The 19,355-nt window shown below is 39.0% G+C and overlaps 1 protein-coding gene across 1 annotated transcript; it reads left to right on the top strand.

Moving 5' to 3' along the window:
- Nucleotides 1–8,770: 8,770 nt before the first annotated feature.
- On the top strand, nucleotides 8,771–17,427 carry INSL6 (insulin like 6). Its single transcript, XM_008049300.1, has 3 exons — nucleotides 8,771–9,059; nucleotides 16,588–16,601; nucleotides 17,089–17,427. Exons 1-3 carry the CDS (start codon nucleotides 8,771–8,773, stop codon nucleotides 17,425–17,427), a joined length of 642 nt encoding a protein of 213 aa, XP_008047491.1.
- Nucleotides 17,428–19,355: the final 1,928 nt, after the last annotated feature.

Raw genomic sequence — 19,355 nt, 5'->3', positions numbered from 1 at the left:
TAAGCAAAGGAAGTAAAAAGAGAAAAATCAATCAAAAATGAAGAGAAATTGAGGAAAATACACAGGCACCCCACAAAGTCCAAAAAAGATAGTGCACAAGAACACTGACTTTGGAACCCAAACAATGAAGAACACCCAGATTAACTGGTCTCAGACTACAAATGCAGAGATCAAGGAATGATTGTAAAAGATAAATAAGAACCAAGAAAGGCAAGGTGAAAACTTGAAAGAAATAATTTCAGAAATACAAGCTACAAAGAATACAGTAAATGATATAAATTATAAATTTACAAGCATAGAAAGCAGAATTAACCAGGCAGAAGAAAGAATCTCGGAGCTGCAAGACCAAAATATGGACTAATCCAATCTGTTAAAAACAGAAAGGAAGCTTAAAAAGACAGAACAAAATCTTCAAGAGATGTACAATTACATAAAGAGATCAAAGTTATGCCTGACAGTATCCCTAAAACAGAAAAAGGGGAATGAGAGCAACCTGGAACAAGCATTCCACAAGCTCATCCAAGAAAAGTTCCCACATCTCATCAGAGATGTGACCATCCAAACACAAGAGATTTAGAGAACCACTGCAAGGCACCAAAAGAAAAGACCAATGCCTAGACATATAGTAATTCACTTATGCAAAGTAGGTATAAAAGAAAAATTCCTAAAGGTAGCAAGAGAGAAAGTTCAGACTCCTACCAGCGAAGACCAATTAGACTAGCACCAGACTTATCTACTTGTAGAAACACTACAGGTTGGAAGAGACTGGAGACCAATCTTCAAAGTTCTCAAAGATAAACAATTCCAACTAAGAATTTCCTACTCAGCTAAACTAAGCTTCATCCTTGATGGAGAATTAAAATCCTTCCCAGACATCCAATCCCTAAGCATTTATACTACTTCCAAACCAACTCTACAAGAGACACTTAAGAAAGTCTTAAGTACAGAAGAAAGAAAATAATGACCATGCTCTTTCCAAGGATAGAAGAAAACAGAGCATCAACACAGCATGCATCATGACTGCAAAATTGAAAATGCACACATATATCAGTCAAAAAATTAAAAGAAAATGAAAAAAAACCCAGCAACAACAAAGAATTTTATAAGAGCCTCATGACAGGGATAAACACTCACATCTCAACAATCAGCCTGAACATGAATGGACTAAATTTAGCACCACTGAAGAGACATAGAATGGCAAAGTGGATTAAATTAAAAAAAAAAAAATGACCCAACAATTTGCTCTAAGAAACACATCTCAATACAAAGAACACTCCCAAACTCAAAGTTAGAGACTAGAAAACAAATTTTCAGGGGAACACAAAACAAAATAAAGCAGGAGTCATGACCTTAATATCAGACAAAACAATCTTCAAGCTATCAAAAATTTAAAAGATGGAGAAGGACAACACCTAATGATAAAAGGTTAATCCATCAGCAAGAAATATCCATCCTAAACATAAATGCACCTGCGGGGGCCCGCCCCGCAAGGGTAGTAGGAGGTGTTGAAGGAGAGACGGATAGGCGACGGACGAAGATCATATACACAGACACCTGCTTCTTGAACAGATGACAATTTAATGCTAGTTAATACAGAGCTTTTATACCATTTTCGAAGGGGCAAGACAAAGAAAACTCTTTCACATTCATGTCTTTTAAAAGTTACCAGCTAGTGGTCTTAGTAGCGAACAAACCAAGATTCCCATAGGCCTCCAAACAACGTCTTATTCATAAAGCCAACAATGACACTCTCAGTCCAATGTCCCAAATTACAAATGTTTCAAGAAAGTTTCTTTAAGTGTATATTTCTTTATGTGTCAGGAATATTCTCATCTTAGGCTCTTATGTTCTTCAGAGTCCTGTGATCGCCTCCCTTGTCCAGATGTCCTCGTTACTTTTCTCTTATCTTGCAGTGCTTGTTTCTAAAAAGAACTCAAAAGAAACTTTTAGTAATGTTTCCCAGGCCCCTCAAGGTTGCTTTCTGTTTTAGCTGATCTTGTCATAAAAGTGTCTGATTATTATATTATGAGTTTAGTGAAAACCTACTCTATAAATGTTAACTTAGAGTTTTAACTATAGTATTAAGTAAAAACCTTAACATAATCTTTGTCCTAAGTTAGTGAAAACAATGTTATAAATCACCTACAAACTCCTAGATAAGTGTTAGAACTTATAATGAATTCATAATGAACTTACTATAAACTTGTTTTCTAAAAATCCTTATGTCTAAACACTAAACTGCATAATTCTAAATCAAATAAGGAGTGAATATACTTATATCATTTATTACTTAAGCAATATCTAGCAACTTATAATCAAGTGAAAGAAAGCATTCTTGATGTGCTTCAGAGTTTAACCCTTGCATATGTTAGAAAAGGCCAAGTGGCATAGTGGGAAAATGGAAAAATAAACCATGACATTTCCAGGTTAGCTGTGATTCTTCGCATAAACATGCCATCTTCTTCTTCCACGACTGCACAGAATTTCTTCAGCGGTATCAACAGCAAAGACGGAAGACAGAAGGGCCTCAGCTGCCCGGACTCGCTTTGCAGCTGGGGGTCCTCGGCGCACCTGGACTTTGTCAATCAGGCGGGCCTCCAAGGCTGGCTCCCAACATGCACCAAACAAGCTTTTATGAAACAGCTACTAAGCTTTTATAAAACAGCTACTAAGTAAACAAAAAAAAGATATTAACTCTGACACTATCATAGCTAGGGACATAAATAACCCACTAACGGACTGAGGCCAAAAAATCAATAAGGATATCTGGAACTTCAGCTTGACACTTGACCAAATGGACTTAATGGATACCTACACAACACTCTACCCAACAACCATGGAATATACATTTTACTCATCACCACATGGAACTTACTCCAAGATAGACCACATCCTCAGCCATAAATCAAGCATAAACAAATTTCATAAGGTCAATATATTGCCATGCACCTTCTAAGACCACAGTGGAATAAAAATAAATACCAACATTAACAAGATTCCCCTAAAACCCACAAAAACATGGACACTAAACAGCATGATGCAGAGCAATTCCCGGGCCAACACAGAAACATAAACAGAAATTGAAAAATTCCTGGAAACAAAGTGAAGCTATGCCTTACCTGTGGAATGCCATGAAATCAGTACTAAGAGGGGAATTCATATGTGTAGGAGCACACATCAAGAAACTAGAAAGATCATGGGATTAATAATAGTCAATATCTGTCTGGGGAAAGGGGGGCACACCTCATCAACAAGGGTACCTGCACAATGAATATTTGTAGACCTAACCCTTAACTGTATCCCACAACTTTAAGATAAAATATATTTTTTTTTAAAAAAAGAAACTAAAAAGATCACAAATTAACAGCCTAACAAATCGCCTAAGGGAGTTGGAAAAACAAGATCACCAAAGCACTAACTTCAGCAGAGGATTCCAGATCACAAAAGTAAAAGCCCAAATACAGGACACAGAAGACAAAAATATCATAGGAAAAAAATCAACAAAACAAAAAGCTGGTTCTTTGACAGGATAAACAAAACTGATGGACCCTTAGCCATATTGACCGAGGACAAAGCCCAAATGAACAAAATCAGAAATGCAAAACATCAAGTCACAACTAACCCCCCACCCAAAACACAAAAGATTATCAGCGATTACTATGCACACCTATATGGAAACAAACTCAAAAACCTAAATGAAATGGAGGACTTTCTGACATCACACAATCTTGCAAGGTTGAAACAAGAAAACGTTCAGATATGAAACAAACTGATAACAACCCAGAAAATTGACTCCATCACAAGAAAACTACCTACCAAAAAAAAAAAAAAGACCTGGACCAGACGTCTTTCCAGTGAAATTCTACAAAACATACAAGGAGGAGCTGATATCAAACCTATTGAAAGTATTCCATGTAATAGAAAAGAAAGAACTCCCCCAAATTATTTTATGAAACTAACATCACACTGATACCCAAACCGGGTATACAACAACAAAAAAAGAGAACTACAGGCCAATACCCCTGATAAACATCGATGCAAAATTTCTCAACAAGATTCAAGCAAATCGAATCCAACAATACATCTCAAAAATCATCCACCAAGACCAAGTAGGCTTCATTCCTGGGATGCAGGGCTGGTCCAACATCCAAAAGAGCATAGATGTAATTTAAAACATCAACAGATTTGAAGAAAAGAACCACATAATTATATCATTAGATGCAGAAAAAGCTTTTGATAAAATGCAGCATCACTTCTTGATAAAAACCCTTGAACACCTAGTCACACAGAGGAACATATCACAAAATAGTAAGCACCATCTACAATAAACTCACAGCCAACATATTGCTAAATGGATAGAAATTAAAAGCATTTCCCTTGAAAACTGGAACAAAACAAGGCTGCCCACTTTCATCTCTCTTGTTCAACACAGTGTTGGAAGTCCTGGCTAGAGCAATCAGACAAGAGAAGGAAATCAGGAGTATCCAAATAGGAAAAGAGGAAGTTAACATATCCCTCTTTGTGGACAATATGATCCAATACCTTGAATCTCTCAAAAACCTCCTTGCAATGATAAATAACTTACAAAATAAACACACAAAAGACATTTGTATTCTTATACATCAACAACAAACAGGAAGATAACCAAATAAAAAGCATAATCTCATTCATAATAGCCACACACACAAAAAAAATACCTCAGAATCTTCCTAACCAGAGAAGTGAAAGACCTTTACAACAAAAACTACAAAACACTGATCAAAGAAATCAAAGAAGACACAAACAAATGGAAAAATATTCCATGTTCATGGGTTGGTATAATCAACATTGTTAAGATGTCCATCCTACCAAAGACAATCTACAGATTCAACATAATACCTATTAAATTATCAACATCATTCTTCTCAGACTAGGAAATGACAATACAGAAATTTATATGAAAACATAAAAGACTCCAAATAGTGAAAACAACCCCTAGCAAAAGAAACAAAGTGGGTGGTAGCACATATCTAGACTTTATACTTTACTATAAGGCTACTCAGGCTGGTACTAGTACAAGAAGAAGCATACAGACCAACAGAATAGGATAGAGAATCTGGAAGCAAAACCTCAACTTCTCAGCCAACTTATCTTCAGCAAAGCCTCCACTAACAACCACTGGGAAGAGGAGAACCTATTCAGGATATGGTGCTGGGAAAACTGCCTGACCACATGCAGAGGATTGAAACAGGACCCCTACCCATCGCCATACACAAAAATCAACTCTAAGTGTATCAAAGACCCAAACACAAAACTTCAAACTATAAGAATCTTAGAAAATGTAGAAGACACCCTTATGGAACTTGAAATAGGCGACCAATTGATCAAAACCCCAAATGCACAAGCCATAAGAGATAAGATAGACAAGTGGGATCTCATCAAACTGAAAAGCTTTTGCAAAGCAAATAACCCATAAAGATAGTAGGGAGACAGCCTACAGAATGGGAAAAATTATCCGCCAACTGTATATCTGACAAAGGTCTAACATCCAGGATCTACAAGGAACTCGAACATGCCAAAAGAGAACAAACAAGAAGCCTTATTAACAAGTGGGCAAAAGATATAAAGACACTTCTCAAAAGAAGACATATGAGCAGTCAACAGATACATGAAAAAATGCTCAGCCTCACTAGTCATCAAAGAAACGCAAATTAAAACCACACTGAGATACCACCTAACTCCAGTCAGGATAACCATCATCAATAACTCAAAACAACAGATGCTGTAGAGGATGCAGAGAAAAGGGAACGCTTCTATACTGTTGGTGGGAGTGTAAACTTTACAACCTCTGTAGAAAACAATGTAGTGAATCCTAGAAGATCTAAATATTTACCTCCCATACAACTCAGCAATCCCTCTTCTGGAAATATACCTGGAGAAACTCAAATCATTCTATAAATAAGATACCTGCACATACATGTTTATTGCAGCATTACTCACAACAGCAAAAACCTGGAATCAGCTGTACTGCCCATTCAAAGTGGACTGGATTTTTTTAAATGTGGTACATATACATGATGAAATATTATGCTGCCATAAACAAGGACAAAATTATGAACTCCACAGGAACTTAGATGGATTTGGAGTCTATCATACTCAGAGATCTATCACAGAAACAAAGAACTGAGTACCACATGTTCTCACTCATAAGTGAACCCTGAACATTTATCATAATACTACAAAAAAAGGAATTGGCAGTAGTGGGAAACTGCCAGGAAAAGAGGGGGGCACATAACATTAATAAGGGTACCTGATCTCAAACCAGGTGAAGTGAGGACTAGGGAGGCCCAAACGTTATCTGTACGATGACCGCTTATCTACCTAATCCTGCAATGTACCCCACATCTTCGAAATAAATGAAAATGAAAATAAATAAATAAGAAGATACAGCCCAGGTTTCAAATAAATAAAATAAACCTGAACCATAATTATGACAGAAGTCTGAAACTGGCTATAAAGGAAGAAGTAAATGCTCAGGGAATTTATTCATTTATTCATTCATTCACTCACCATTTTTAAAAATTAATTTAATTTAGTAACTCATTCACGTATCATCATTATTGATGTCACTAACATTTAATTTATTATTTAATATTATGAACTATAACTATTAACACTTAATTATTATTAAGCACCTACTATGTTCCATGCACTCTTCAAAGCAACAAGGATATCAAAGTAAACAAGATAGGTAAAAATTCCTACCTACATGGAACTTACAATATGGTAGGAGACAGTAAACATACACAGTAGTAAAATATATTTTATGTCAGTTTGTAATGAGTGTTAGCCTTAGAAACATCTTAGGCTCCCCTGCCGTTTGTAAAGGCTAGCAGAGATTTAAAAAAAAAAAAAAATTACTAGCAACGCCCAAAACCGTGACAATATGCCCTGGTAAGCAACCTTTATCGTAACTACAAGGTCAAGTAACTCCCTTAGTTACCCTAGCAATGTGATAGCTGCTAAATTTTCCCAACGAAAATATTTATTTAACTGTGCACCGTCCCCCGGTCACTGCCTTCCCACTCCTACCCCCCCCCCACCCCACAACTGTAATTGCCCCTAGGATGTAAGCAAAGTGGGGCTCCGGACTTATCTGGTGACCCCCACCATGGGTCCTTCTTGGGAACAAGCCTGTGTTGCTGTTGAGCCGCCCACCTCTCGTCTTCTTTCTATTTACTCATTTTCCAGTGCTAACAATGAGTAGCAGGGCGAGGGTGTAGAGTGCGCAAAGAGAATGGGAGTCAGAATCAAACTTGCAAGTTCTGACACATATTGCTTCAGAGGTGTTGTTGGGTTTTTTTTGGCTTTTTTTCCTTCCTCTGAATATGATCAGTATTTTCCTTTCTCATCGAGTTTACCTGATAAAGTTCTGGGGTTAATTGCTGCACATGAGTTGCTTTACAAAGAAGGTGATGAAACTATACTATAGTACATCAACCTTTTAAAAACTCCAATCGTCAGTTAATTGAACTGCGTGTAGGAATGCCACTGGGAAGCAGGGCAAAGCTGGGGAAATGGAAAATGAAAAGAAAACAAAAGAAAAGAAAGACATAGAGTCATAAGACAGAAAAGTAAGGGAGAAAACAGTAAAACTGTGAAGGGAAGTGGCCAGAAGCTCACTGATAAGCCGGCACCCGTGGCTGTGGCATCCTAAAACTGACAGCTCCTGAGACGGCCCCCGAGTGCCGCCTTGTGGCAGGTAGCACATCCTTCCAAACCAACACACTTCAAAATAAAATAAAAATTTGCACGGCGGCTCACCCCAGAAATCCCAGCACTTTGGGAGGCGGAGGTGGGAGGATCGTTTGAGCCCAGGAGTCCGAAAGCAGCTTGGGGCACACCGTTCATCTCCACGAAAAATAAAATACTTGGCCAGGCGTGGAGATGCGCACCCGTAGACCGACGCCGATTGCGTCCCTGCCTCTTCCCTCTTGAGAAAAACGATCGCATCTGGACTTGCAGTTCATGCCGTTACTCAGTCCTCCAGCGGTTCCTGCCACCAGCGAGTTGCGAGTTCCAGTTCGACAATCCCTAACCAGAAAGAGCCAGTGCCTCAGGGCAGCATCCTGCCTCTTGGTTCTGGAGATGGAGGCGAAGGCCCAATCCTCCCCGCGGCCCGTAGGATTTTCTGAGCAAGCGTTGAGTCGGATTTTAAAAGGCACATGCGCTTACTCAGACCCGCAGAAGTCTCAACGCAAAGCTAGCCGCCAACCGGGCGCCAGGCCCCACCTTCATGAAGCTCGGGGTCTCAGGGACAGAGGTACTCAAACAAGCGCACCAAAGTGAACACCTCCATTAACATAAACACCATGATGGAGACGAGGTTTCTCTGTGGGAGGCGACGCCTCATTAACGCCCAGGCAAGCGGTAGAGGACGCCACAGGTTTCATAAGAACCTTATCGGTGAACGGGGTCCTCCGTTCTCACGCTTCCCTTGGTGAGTCTCCTAAAGACGAAGGGAAGACAAACACAGCGCGGGAGCACTTTGGGTTTTCGCTCTAGGAGCCGGGCCTGCTGCCTTCGGTCGCCTGAGACCCGGGCGGGCTGGAGAAGGCTCCCCCCACCGCCGCCCGGCGCCGGGCCGTGGCGTTCTCGCGAGGCTCCCAAGCGCTCAGAACTCCGCAGGGCGCCCTCGCGCGCGGCGCGGTCGGGCGCGAGCGCAGGCGCAGAGAGAACCGGGTCTGGTGCGGCCGTTGCGCCTCCCTGAGGGCCCAGCTGGGTCTCAGGGATGCCGCGCCTCCTCTGCCTTTGTCTTCTGTGGTTCGGGCTCCTGCTGGCTCGGTGTTCCTGTGAGCTGAGCGACCTCACTAGAGCCAGGAAGCTGTGCGGCAGGCACCTGGTGAAAGAAATAGTAAAACTCTGTGGCCGTGCTAACTGGAGCCGGTTCCATTTCGAGGAGGAGCCCTCTTTGGCACGGCTGGTTCCCCAGGCCTCGGAGAAGGTTGACGCCTTCATGCCCGACCACTTCAGAAGCCCCCAAACCCCTTTCTCGGTCGGGGGAAGAGGCACAAAACCAGGTAAAAATCTAAACCCAAGGCGTGTACACTTCCTATCCTCAAATTTGTTTGGCCAGGTGAGCTTCCCCGGGAAATGGAATGTATGCCTAGTACACAGGTAAATAAAATTTTGTGAAAACGAGTATATTGAGAAAATACAAAACCTCTGTGAACTTTTGTTTTGTTTTGTTTTTGTTTTTTACTTGGAGGAAATAAGTGTACACATTTATGTAAGGATGCTGTTCCTTCCCCCACTTGCCCTTTCTGGAACGCCCGTGTCATCCGGCAAACTCCTTTTTGCCCTCCAAAGCCCAACTTAAGCATAATTTTCCCTGTGAAGTCATCGTTGACCTTGTGATGGCTAGTCGCTCCATTCTTCTTTCTACCACGACCTATTTTACTATCATGGGGACGCGCTACATAATTGGCCTAACTCAGTGCAGCATAAAAATTCAGGGCCCCTTGTTCAAAAAGCAGGAAAGGGCCACTAAAGGTACTAAAATATAAAGCTTTTTTCCTTTCGTTTCCATATCTCCTCTCCTGACATGCATGGTCTTTTTTCCTATGAGGCTTCATTTAAAAATTCATGTACTTGTGCTTCACTTACAAGTTCAAAGATAAAGTTATTGAGAATTTCAAAACAAAAACAGAACATTAACATGAAATGCAGAGCCTGTGCGACAGCACAAGTCTCACTCCCTGCCTACCATACTGTATTATGGGGACTGTCTCATGCATCTGTTTATCTGACATGCCAGGCAGAGGGCCTCACACAGTATGTGCTTAAGATATATTGAATTTATACTTAATGTTTCCAAACAGTCTTTAAGAAGAAAATTCTTGTTTCACATCCACTGATACCTTCGTACTATGTTTTTATGTTTGTGACTAACACATTTTAGTCCCTATGTGGTTTGCCATTTCAAAAGAAAATGCATTTTATATATAGTCTATCCATAGGAGGAAAATTATTGCCCTTTAAAGTAATTCAGTTGATTTCACTTTAACAAGTCTTGCAAAAGATTTCTGATATTAAGGAAACCAGTAGACTATCAGGACAAAAAATAGACCCTAATGTAGAGGACTAAGTCAACAGTCAAACAGTGCCTGGCACATTGTAGACATTTGTTAAACTTGTTTTTGAATGCCTGAATGAGTGAAACCTATACAATTGGTAAGAGAATGGAAACTTTTAAAAAGATTTTTATTTTAAAGATGTGGGGTACAATTCAGGAATAGGTATACAAATAGTCATTGTACAGGTAAAATTTGAGCCTCACTTTGGTCCTCACTTCACCTGGTTTGAGATGAGGTACCCTTATTGATGCAATGTGCCCCACCCCTCCAACCACAGCAGTTTCCTACTGCCAATTCCTTTCTTATAGTGAGATGGGAAACCTTTAAAGAGAGAAACCACGCGACTGATTCTTTATCATTTTCTGCCATCAAACCTACCTAAATCTAAACTCACCTTGTCTTTCTCTTACAATGAAATATCTCTCCCCAAAATCTACTTGTGCTTTAGTTTACTGATTTTCAGAACGTTAATGTGCATATGCATCATTTGAGAATTCTGTTAATATGCAGGTGACACTGATGCTGCTAGGTGGTAGTTCACACTTTTAAGTAACAAAGTCTAGTTCATCTCCTCTCTTTTTCTCCTTCCTCTTCCTTATTCTCTTCTTTTCTTTTCTCCCAGAAATGCAAGGAGAGCTTTCCCTTTCTGCTTCATGTTGGGGAAAGGGAGGCATTCCCCCACATCAAATCCTGTGCTCTCTCCACCTATTCTATAATACTGTACTCAAAATTTTATCTTCATACCCCCAAGCTTGAGGTTGTTTTTTAAACAGCGTTTGGAATTTCTTTTCTCAACAAAGCCTGCTCTGAAGACAATTTTCTTAATAAAAATGTTCGGTTTTAAAACTCACAGCCTATTAATGACCCCTTTGTTTAGATGTTATTTACACTCCCTGTGAGGAATAAATGCCACTAATTCAATGAGGGGAAGCTGCAATGAAACAAGACTTTTCAGAAATAAAAATGTAACTGACAATATTTCAAAATTGTCCTACCCATTAAATCTGTTACTATGGGAACAGGTTTATAAACAACAGTTTGCTGAAGTGGAAATATGTGGCAATAAAGCCACAGTTATTTTAAAATATGTGGAAGAAGGAAAAATAGGTTTAGGTTATTGATATGCATTGTACTAAAATTTTAAAAATTATTAATATTTAAGGAAAGGTGACATTTATTCTGACCTTTTAATTCCCAGTAAATAATTTAGAAGTTGCAGAGAGGTATGTGTTTTCAATATAGAATATATAATTATGTCATTTCTTTTATAGATTAATGTAGCTAAAAAGTTTATATTTATTTAGCTTTTAACAGCAGGACACATTGCTGTATTAGAGCAAATCATTAATCCACAATTTTAATATTTTGATCATCTATTTTGAGTCTTATACAGAAAAAATAGTTTGGCACACTACTATTAAAAAATTGTTTTTTTCAGCCAGACACAGTGGCTCACACCTATAATCCTGGCACTTTGAGAGGCCAAGGCGAGACGATTGCGTGAGCCCACAGGTTCAAGACCAGCCTGGGCAACTTGACGAGACCTCATCTCTACAATAAATTTAAAAATTAGCTGGTCATGGTGGCACACGCCTGTAGTTCCAACCACTTGGAAGGCTGAGGCAGAAGGATCACCTGAGTCCAGCAGGTTGAGGCTGCAGTGGCTGTGAGCATACCACTGCCCTCCAGCCTGGATGACAGAGTGAGATGCCAATTCAAAAAAAAAAAAAAAAGATGCTTATGTCAGAACTACTTAGCTTAGTTCTGAAATTGTGTGTTTGTTAGTGTATCCTGAAGGTGTGGGCCATATCTCTAAGATCTACTCCCAGAATATGGTACTTTGAAGCTGATATATTTCTAAACTCTGAGTATGGTGCATGCCAGCTCTTAGGGCCAGGTAAAAACATTAATGTTTCAATATCAGCTTTTTATAATCCATAATCCCTACTCCAGTTATATTGACCATATTCCCTGATTCTTAGTATTCATCCACCCCTTCTAGTTTGTTTGTTTCTTTATTTTCCAGGTATCATCACAACTAGTCCATAAGGGATCCCTCTATATATTAATTCAACAACATTTGAGTGCCGGGTATGTACTAGGCATTCTTCTTGGTGCTTGGGATGTAAGAGTGAACAGCGAAAGCTTCTGCCCTCATGAAGCATACAGAATAGTGACAATAGACAATAAGCATAAACAAATTATACTATTAGATGATGATTGTCCTCATTTATCCCCTTTCTCCAGCCCATTCTCCCCCTCTCATAGGCAACCATCCCAATGTATTTATTATACAAAGAGAGACTAAAAAAAAAAAACGGAGTTATTTTTTGGAGGGTGATCCCCTTGTGGTGAAGGCTTTCCCCACTAGGCAAGTGTTCTAGGAACCTGCCAGCATCAGTCTACCAGCTTGCATTGTTGTGAGAGACTGCATTCAGCTTCAGTGATTTTTTTTTTTTTTTTTTTTTGAGATTCTTTCAATGAGCTTGCCCTTTTCATGATGGATGATTGACAAGCGCACCTATGCACACCACACTGAGCATTCAGCAGTTTTGGACTGAAAATGGCATGACCTCATTGCCCCACCCCCCCAATCACTCAGTCTCGCCCTGAGTGACTTTTTTGTGTTTCCCTGGATAAAAGTCCTCAAAGGGAAATATTTCCTAATGTGTAAGAGGTGAAACAAAACATAGCAGAAGCACTAAAAGGGATCAAAATCGATGAATTCAGAAACTTTTGAGCAGCGGAAAAAGTATCTTGATAGGTGTATTGCATCAAACGGAGAGTATTTTTAAGGTGACCAAAGTTTAAATATGTAAGAACAAATACATAATTTTTAACAAATAAATTTGGGTTTTTTGGGGGGGGTCTCCCCTCATATAGTATTAAATAGTGTGATCAGGATAGACCTTATTGAAAAGGTAATATTTGAGGAAGGATTTTGATAAGGGAATTACCCAGGTGGATATCTAGGGGAAAAATATTTAGGCGGAGGAAACAGCAAAGGCACTTCTGCCAGATGTATACAGGGAACAGCAAAGGAAGTAAGTGTGGCTGAAACAGAGAAAGTGAAGATAAGGTTAGGGAAGTAACAGACATGATTAAAATAGAGTCTGTCAAACTATTGTAAGGACTTGTGTGATGCATGGAGTTATTACAGAACTTTGAGCAGAGGGTGACATAATTGACATTTTAAATGGGTCAATCTAGCTACTGTTTTGAGAATATACTTTAGAGAGGCAAGAGTAGAAGCAGAGACTTGTTAGGGAAGGTCTTAGAGATGATAGCAGCTGGATGAGTTTGGTAGCAGTAAAGGTAGTGAAAATGTTATATTCTGGATTTAGGCAGATTTTATGTGAGATAAGAAATCAAGAATGACTCCAAAACATTTTTCTTAAGTAGCTCTTTAGTTTTTGTGTGTGGAACAACTGGAAGGATGGGATAGGAAAGGCCTTGAGTGGAGCAGGTTTGGAAGACAATATAAGTAGTTCAGTTTTGGACATGTTGAGTTTGAAGAGTTCAGGTAGAGTTTTAATATATTGAGTTTGAAATGAAATGCGGATGTTGAGCAGGAAGTAAGATATATGAGTCTGGAGTTTGGAAATCTTGTTCAAAAATAGAAATTTAGGAGTTATAAGTATATAGATAATTTTTTGAGCCATAAGACTGGAGGAAATTGCTAAGAGAGCAAACATAGATAAAAAGGAGTACCAAGGACTGAGCCCTTGGAGACAGCAACATTAAAAAATTGGGAAGGAAAAACTTGCAAAGGAGATAGAGAAGAGGCAACTAGTTAGGTAAGAAGAAAAAAGAGTGTGGTGTCCAGGAAACCAAGTGAAGAAAGTGTATCAGGAAGGGGTGTTTTGAAAAGTCAATTAAAATGAGAATTGGCTATTTTAATACAGACAAGTTTGTCATGACTTTTACTACAGAGAAAAATACAATGGTAACTATAGGGTAAGTGAGGCACTATGTGTGTGTGTGTGTGTGTGTGTGTGTGTGTGTGTGTGTGTGTGTGTGTGTGTGTTTATAAGTGGGAGAAATAACATTTGTTGCTGATAGGAGTGATTCAGTAGAAGTGAAAAATTGATGAAGGATATAAGGAAGGATTACTGGAGTGGTCTTCTGGAGTAGGCAAGAGGAGATGAGATGTAATACATAAATGCAGGAATTGCTTTACAGTGTAAAGTGCATCTGTGGAAATAGGTAAGAAGGCAGAGTATAAGTATATAGATGTTAAGAGATGAGGACAGGAAATGGTAAAGGTAATGAATGCAAGTCTTCCTTAGATTGCTCCAATTTTCTTAAGAAGTAGAAAACAAAGTCAGCTGAGAATGAGGATGACAGTCTATTAACATGATAAACTGCATTGATAGATTTTGTGATCCTGACCTATCCTTGAATTTCTGGAATGAGCTCTTTTTTAATATATTTGTAAAGTATGCTTATGGATTCAGGTAACTAATATCAGATTTAGAACTTGCAAATCAACATTTGCAAGTAAAATGGGCTTTAAGGAATTTTTAAAATCTTTAATTGGTTCTTGTCTAGTTTTGGAATAAGGATTGCACTAACTTCATAAAATGAGCTGGGCAGTTATTTTGGTTTTTGCTTGTTTGTTTTTGAGTCAGGGTCTCACTCTGTTACCCAGGCTGGAGTGCAGAAGCACAATCATGACTCACTGCAGCCTCAGCCTCCTTAGTAGCTGGGACTACAAGCATGCATTACAATGCACAGCTAATTTTTTTTATTTTTTTATTTTTGTAGAGACAAAGTCTCACTATATTGCCTAGACTGGTCTTGAACTCCTGGGCTAAAGCAATCCTCTCGCCTCAACTTCCTAAAGTGCTGAGATTACAGGCATGAGACACTATGCCTGGCCAAGCTGGGCAGCTTTTGGAACAACTTTTTATGGAACAACTTGTATATGATTGAAATTTACTGTTTTTAAAAAATAAATGAAGGCCAGGCTCTGTGGCTCAGCCTGCAATCCCAGCACTTTGGGAGGCCAAGGCGAATGGATTGCCTGAGGCCGCGGGTTCGAGACCAGCTCAGGCAACTTGGTGAGACCTCACCTCTATAATAAAATAAAAAGCCAGGTATGGTAGCGCACATCTGTATTGCAGGCTACTCGGAAGGCTGAAGTGGAAGGATTGCGGGAGCCCAGAAGGTCGACGGTGGTGTGGCCGTGAGTGTGCGTGCCACTGCACTCCAGCCTGGGTGAAAGAGTGAGACTCCATCTCAAAAAAAAAAAAATGAAATCCACCTCTAACATCATCTATGTTTGCGGTTTTTGTTTTTGTTGAAGATGTTAACTATGACAATACTTTTAATTTCTTCAAATATTGTTAGTACATTTTAAGTTTTCTGTCATTGTGTGCCAATTAAGGCATCTTGTATTTTTCAAGGAATTCATATATTCCATCTTGATTTTTAAATGTGGTAAGCATTCATAATATTCACTCACTTAAAAAACTTAGCTTAGCTGGGCTCAGTGGCTCAGCCTGTAATCCCGCGCCTTCGGAGGCTGAGGTGAGTGGATTGCCTGAGCCTACGGGTTCGAGACCTGCCTGGGCAACTTGGCAAGCCCTCATCTCTACAATAAATCAAAAATTAGCCGGGTGTGGTAGCGCGTGCTTGTAGTTCCAGCCACTTGGAAGGCTGAGGTGGAAGGATCGCTGGAGCCCAGCAGGTTGAGGCTGCAGTGGCCGGGAGCGGCCACTGCACTCCAGTCTGGGCAACAGAGTGAGACTCCAACTCAAAAAAAAAAAAAAAACCTTAGCTGTAACTGGACTTATTTTTTCTTTTCCTACTGTATTTTATATTCATCTTTCTTTTTTATAGATTATTCTGGCTATAGTTCTATTTTATTAATCCTTTTAAAGAACCTACTTTTAAATTAAGTAAACAGAAAGTCAATTAGTGGTTGCCAGGGGATAGGGAAAGAGAGAAATAGAAGTGACTGCTAGAGGATGTGGAGTTTCTTTTTGGAATGACAGAAATGTTCTGAAATTAGATAGTGATGATAGTTGCACAACCTAATGAATATATTGAAAACCACGGAACTGTATATTTTATTTATTTTATTTTATTCGAGGGAGAGTCTCACTCTGTCATCCAGGCTGGAGTGCAGTGGCACACTCATGGCCACCGCAGCCTCAACCTGCTGGGCTCAGGCAATCCTTCCACCTCAGCCTTCCAAGTAGCTAGAACCACAGGCACACATCTCCATGCCCAGCTAATCTGATTTATTGTAGAGATGAGGTCTTGCCAAGTTGCCCAGGCTGGTCTCAAACCCCTGGGCTCAGACAATCATCTTAGCCTCTGCCTCTCAAAGTGCTGGGATTAGAGGCATGAGCCACAGCACCTAGCCGGAACTGTATGTTTGTATGTTTGTTTTGGGGTTTTTTTGAATTGGTGTCTCACTCTGTTGCCCAGGCTGGAGTGCAGTGCACACTCCCGGCCACTGCAGCCTCGACCTGCTGGGTTCAGGCGATCCTTCCGCCTCAGCCTTCAAAGTAGCCAGAACTACAGGTGCGCGCTATCACACCCAGTTACTTTTTTGATTAATTGTAGAGACGAGGTCTCACCATATTGGCCAGGCTCGTCTTAAACCCGCAGGCTCAGGCAATCCTCTCACCCCATCCTCTCAAAATGCTGGGTTTATAGGCTTGAACCACCATGCCCAGCCTAAACTATATGCTTTAAAATGATTACTTTAATGGCATATGAATATCTCAAAAATGTTAATACAAAAACGTGCAAAGATTTATTAGCCTCTTTATACACTATAACTACTTTAAAAATTTATATAGCTTTTGAAAAAATGCTTTTTATTATTTAAAATGTGATTACTTGTTTTTAATAATTAGCTGATTTCATATTCCAATATTAAATTTTCATCTAAAGGAAAATTTTAATAAATGAGGATTTTTTTTCTTCTCTCTCAACAGTGTCTACTTCTGCCTCTCAGGAAGAAGCAATAAACAGTTGGAAGATGCAGTCACTGTCTCACTATCCACATGAAAAGGCGAACTCACCCCCTGATAAGACAAGAGAATTTTCCTTATCACATGATATTAATCCATATATTCATGAGAGTGTAAAATTTCAGAAAAAAAGTGCAAACAAAATTAAAACCTTAAGCAATTTGTTTTGGGGGAATCACCCCCAAAGAAAACGTAGAGGATACTCAGAAAAGTGTTGTCTTAGAGGATGTACAAAAGAAGAACTTAGCATTGCATGTCTCCCATATATTGATTTTGAAAATTTAGAGGGAAAAGAATCATCGCTTGTGACTGAGATATACTAACCATCATAGGAATTACACTAAATAAAAGCTTAATACATTTAATTTAGTTTTTATTTTATATTTTGTAACTTTGCTTGTAGGTGATATGCTGTAATATCTGAATGCACTTGCAAGCACTTTGTAATACCTTATGATGGTAATAGGAATCTTACTATTTTCTTTGGTTTCCCTTTTTTTCCTTATTTTCCTGTTCTGAAAGGTGTTATGATCCATGCAGATATCTTAGAATTACTGTACTTGTTCATTTCTTGTCATTATAGTTGAAACTCTCTTAAGCTGCATATAAGTGGATTATGGGATGTTCTGCAGTCCATCTGTACGACATACAAACTGATACCCATGACTATTAGGCTCACTCCAGAATGCCAATACATTTCTCCCAACAACTTAAAACTAACTAACCAACTGCCACTCCTGATAAAAGCTTTCACAATGTAATGTAGGCATACTTTTAATTTCTTGAGTTTTATTATAGTAGTTGTTCTGATTCTTTTCAGTTTCTACAGAGGACTTAAAAGAAGGTTTAGTGAATGTCTTTAGGTTGTAAAGCCTCTCCAAGATACCCTGTCTTTGCTTTGGAGGTACTGAATAAAATCCGAGTCAACATGTAATTCTCAGTATTGACCGAGAAGTCTGTAGCAAGGGTTCTTAAAACATGGTCCCTGACACTACCAGGAGCATTAGCATCACCTGGGAACTTGTTAGAACTGCAATTCAAAGATCCCACTCCAGAACTACTGAATCAGAGACTCACCTAACTATAGGCCTAGCAATCTGTGCTAACAGGCCTTCCACGTCATTCTGAAGCAGGTTAAAGATCAAGAACTACCAGTAATAGAATCACAATGTGAATATTATTAAAGTACTACTATTTGCATATCTCAATATAGATACTATAATACTAAGGTTTTGGTGGGTTTTTTTCCACTTTACATCCACATATGACATAATTTTAATGCTATAAATTAGAACAAAACTTAATCCAATGAATCCAAAGTGGAATTTCTACTTTTCATCCATTAATTGGTAGATAAGCTCTCTCCAGTTTCTTTTCCAAATATTTATTGTAATGTTCTGATTAAATTTTTAATTCCCATTTGGCTCTGTTATTTCTTAAAACCATGGTTATTTCCCACTTACACCTACATTATATACATTTCCAGTGCATTAATAAATTTGAATTTGTCATCCATTTTAGGGTGCAGTCTATACTGTTATCTTTGTAAATATGGGGAACCACCCATTTAGATACAAAATGATAGATTGTGGTGGATCAGGTCTGCTAAGTGTTAGATGAAATTGTACCAATAAAGAGAATTGCTTATGCTTGGGCTAAAATAGTGATGCAGCTGAGCCAGTTTGAAAAGGTATAGGTTTGTATTTGTAGTTTAAGAATTAAAATATAGCTTGTTAGCTTACTAATATGTACACATCAAAAGTCCAAATTAGAAAACTATTGATTGTATTATTTGCATAGCTATATACTTCCATGAACACTTTAATAATTTGTATTGACCACATTGTCTTTCCTTGCTGACTCCTCATCCTCAATCTAACCTCTAAATATTAAACTGTCTCAGGTGCTGATCCACAACGTGCTTCCTTTCTCTAATAACAATACCTTAAATTACCTTAACCCTATCCATTATTTAAGTGACTACCTACATGTCATCATCACTTGGATATCTAGTAGGCATCTCAAATTTAACATGTCCAAAGTGGAATTCTGTCAAAACTCATCTACCCCCCCATCAGTGAATAGCCCAATGAGCCATCTAGTTGAGCAACCTAAAACCTGAAAGACATTCCTTGACTCCTCCCTTTCTTTCACCCTGCTCATCCAATTCATCAATAGCATGCCCTTCTACTCCTTTTCATGTCTATTACCACCTCCTTAGTCCAAGCTATGAGAAGAACTTAGGAAATTA

This window comes from Carlito syrichta, unplaced genomic scaffold (assembly GCF_000164805.1).
Source record: "Carlito syrichta isolate Samal-C Ts95f unplaced genomic scaffold, Tarsius_syrichta-2.0.1 Scaffold131632, whole genome shotgun sequence".
Taxonomy (NCBI): domain Eukaryota; kingdom Metazoa; phylum Chordata; class Mammalia; order Primates; family Tarsiidae; genus Carlito; species Carlito syrichta.
This window is presented reverse-complemented; position numbering and strand designations above follow the sequence as displayed.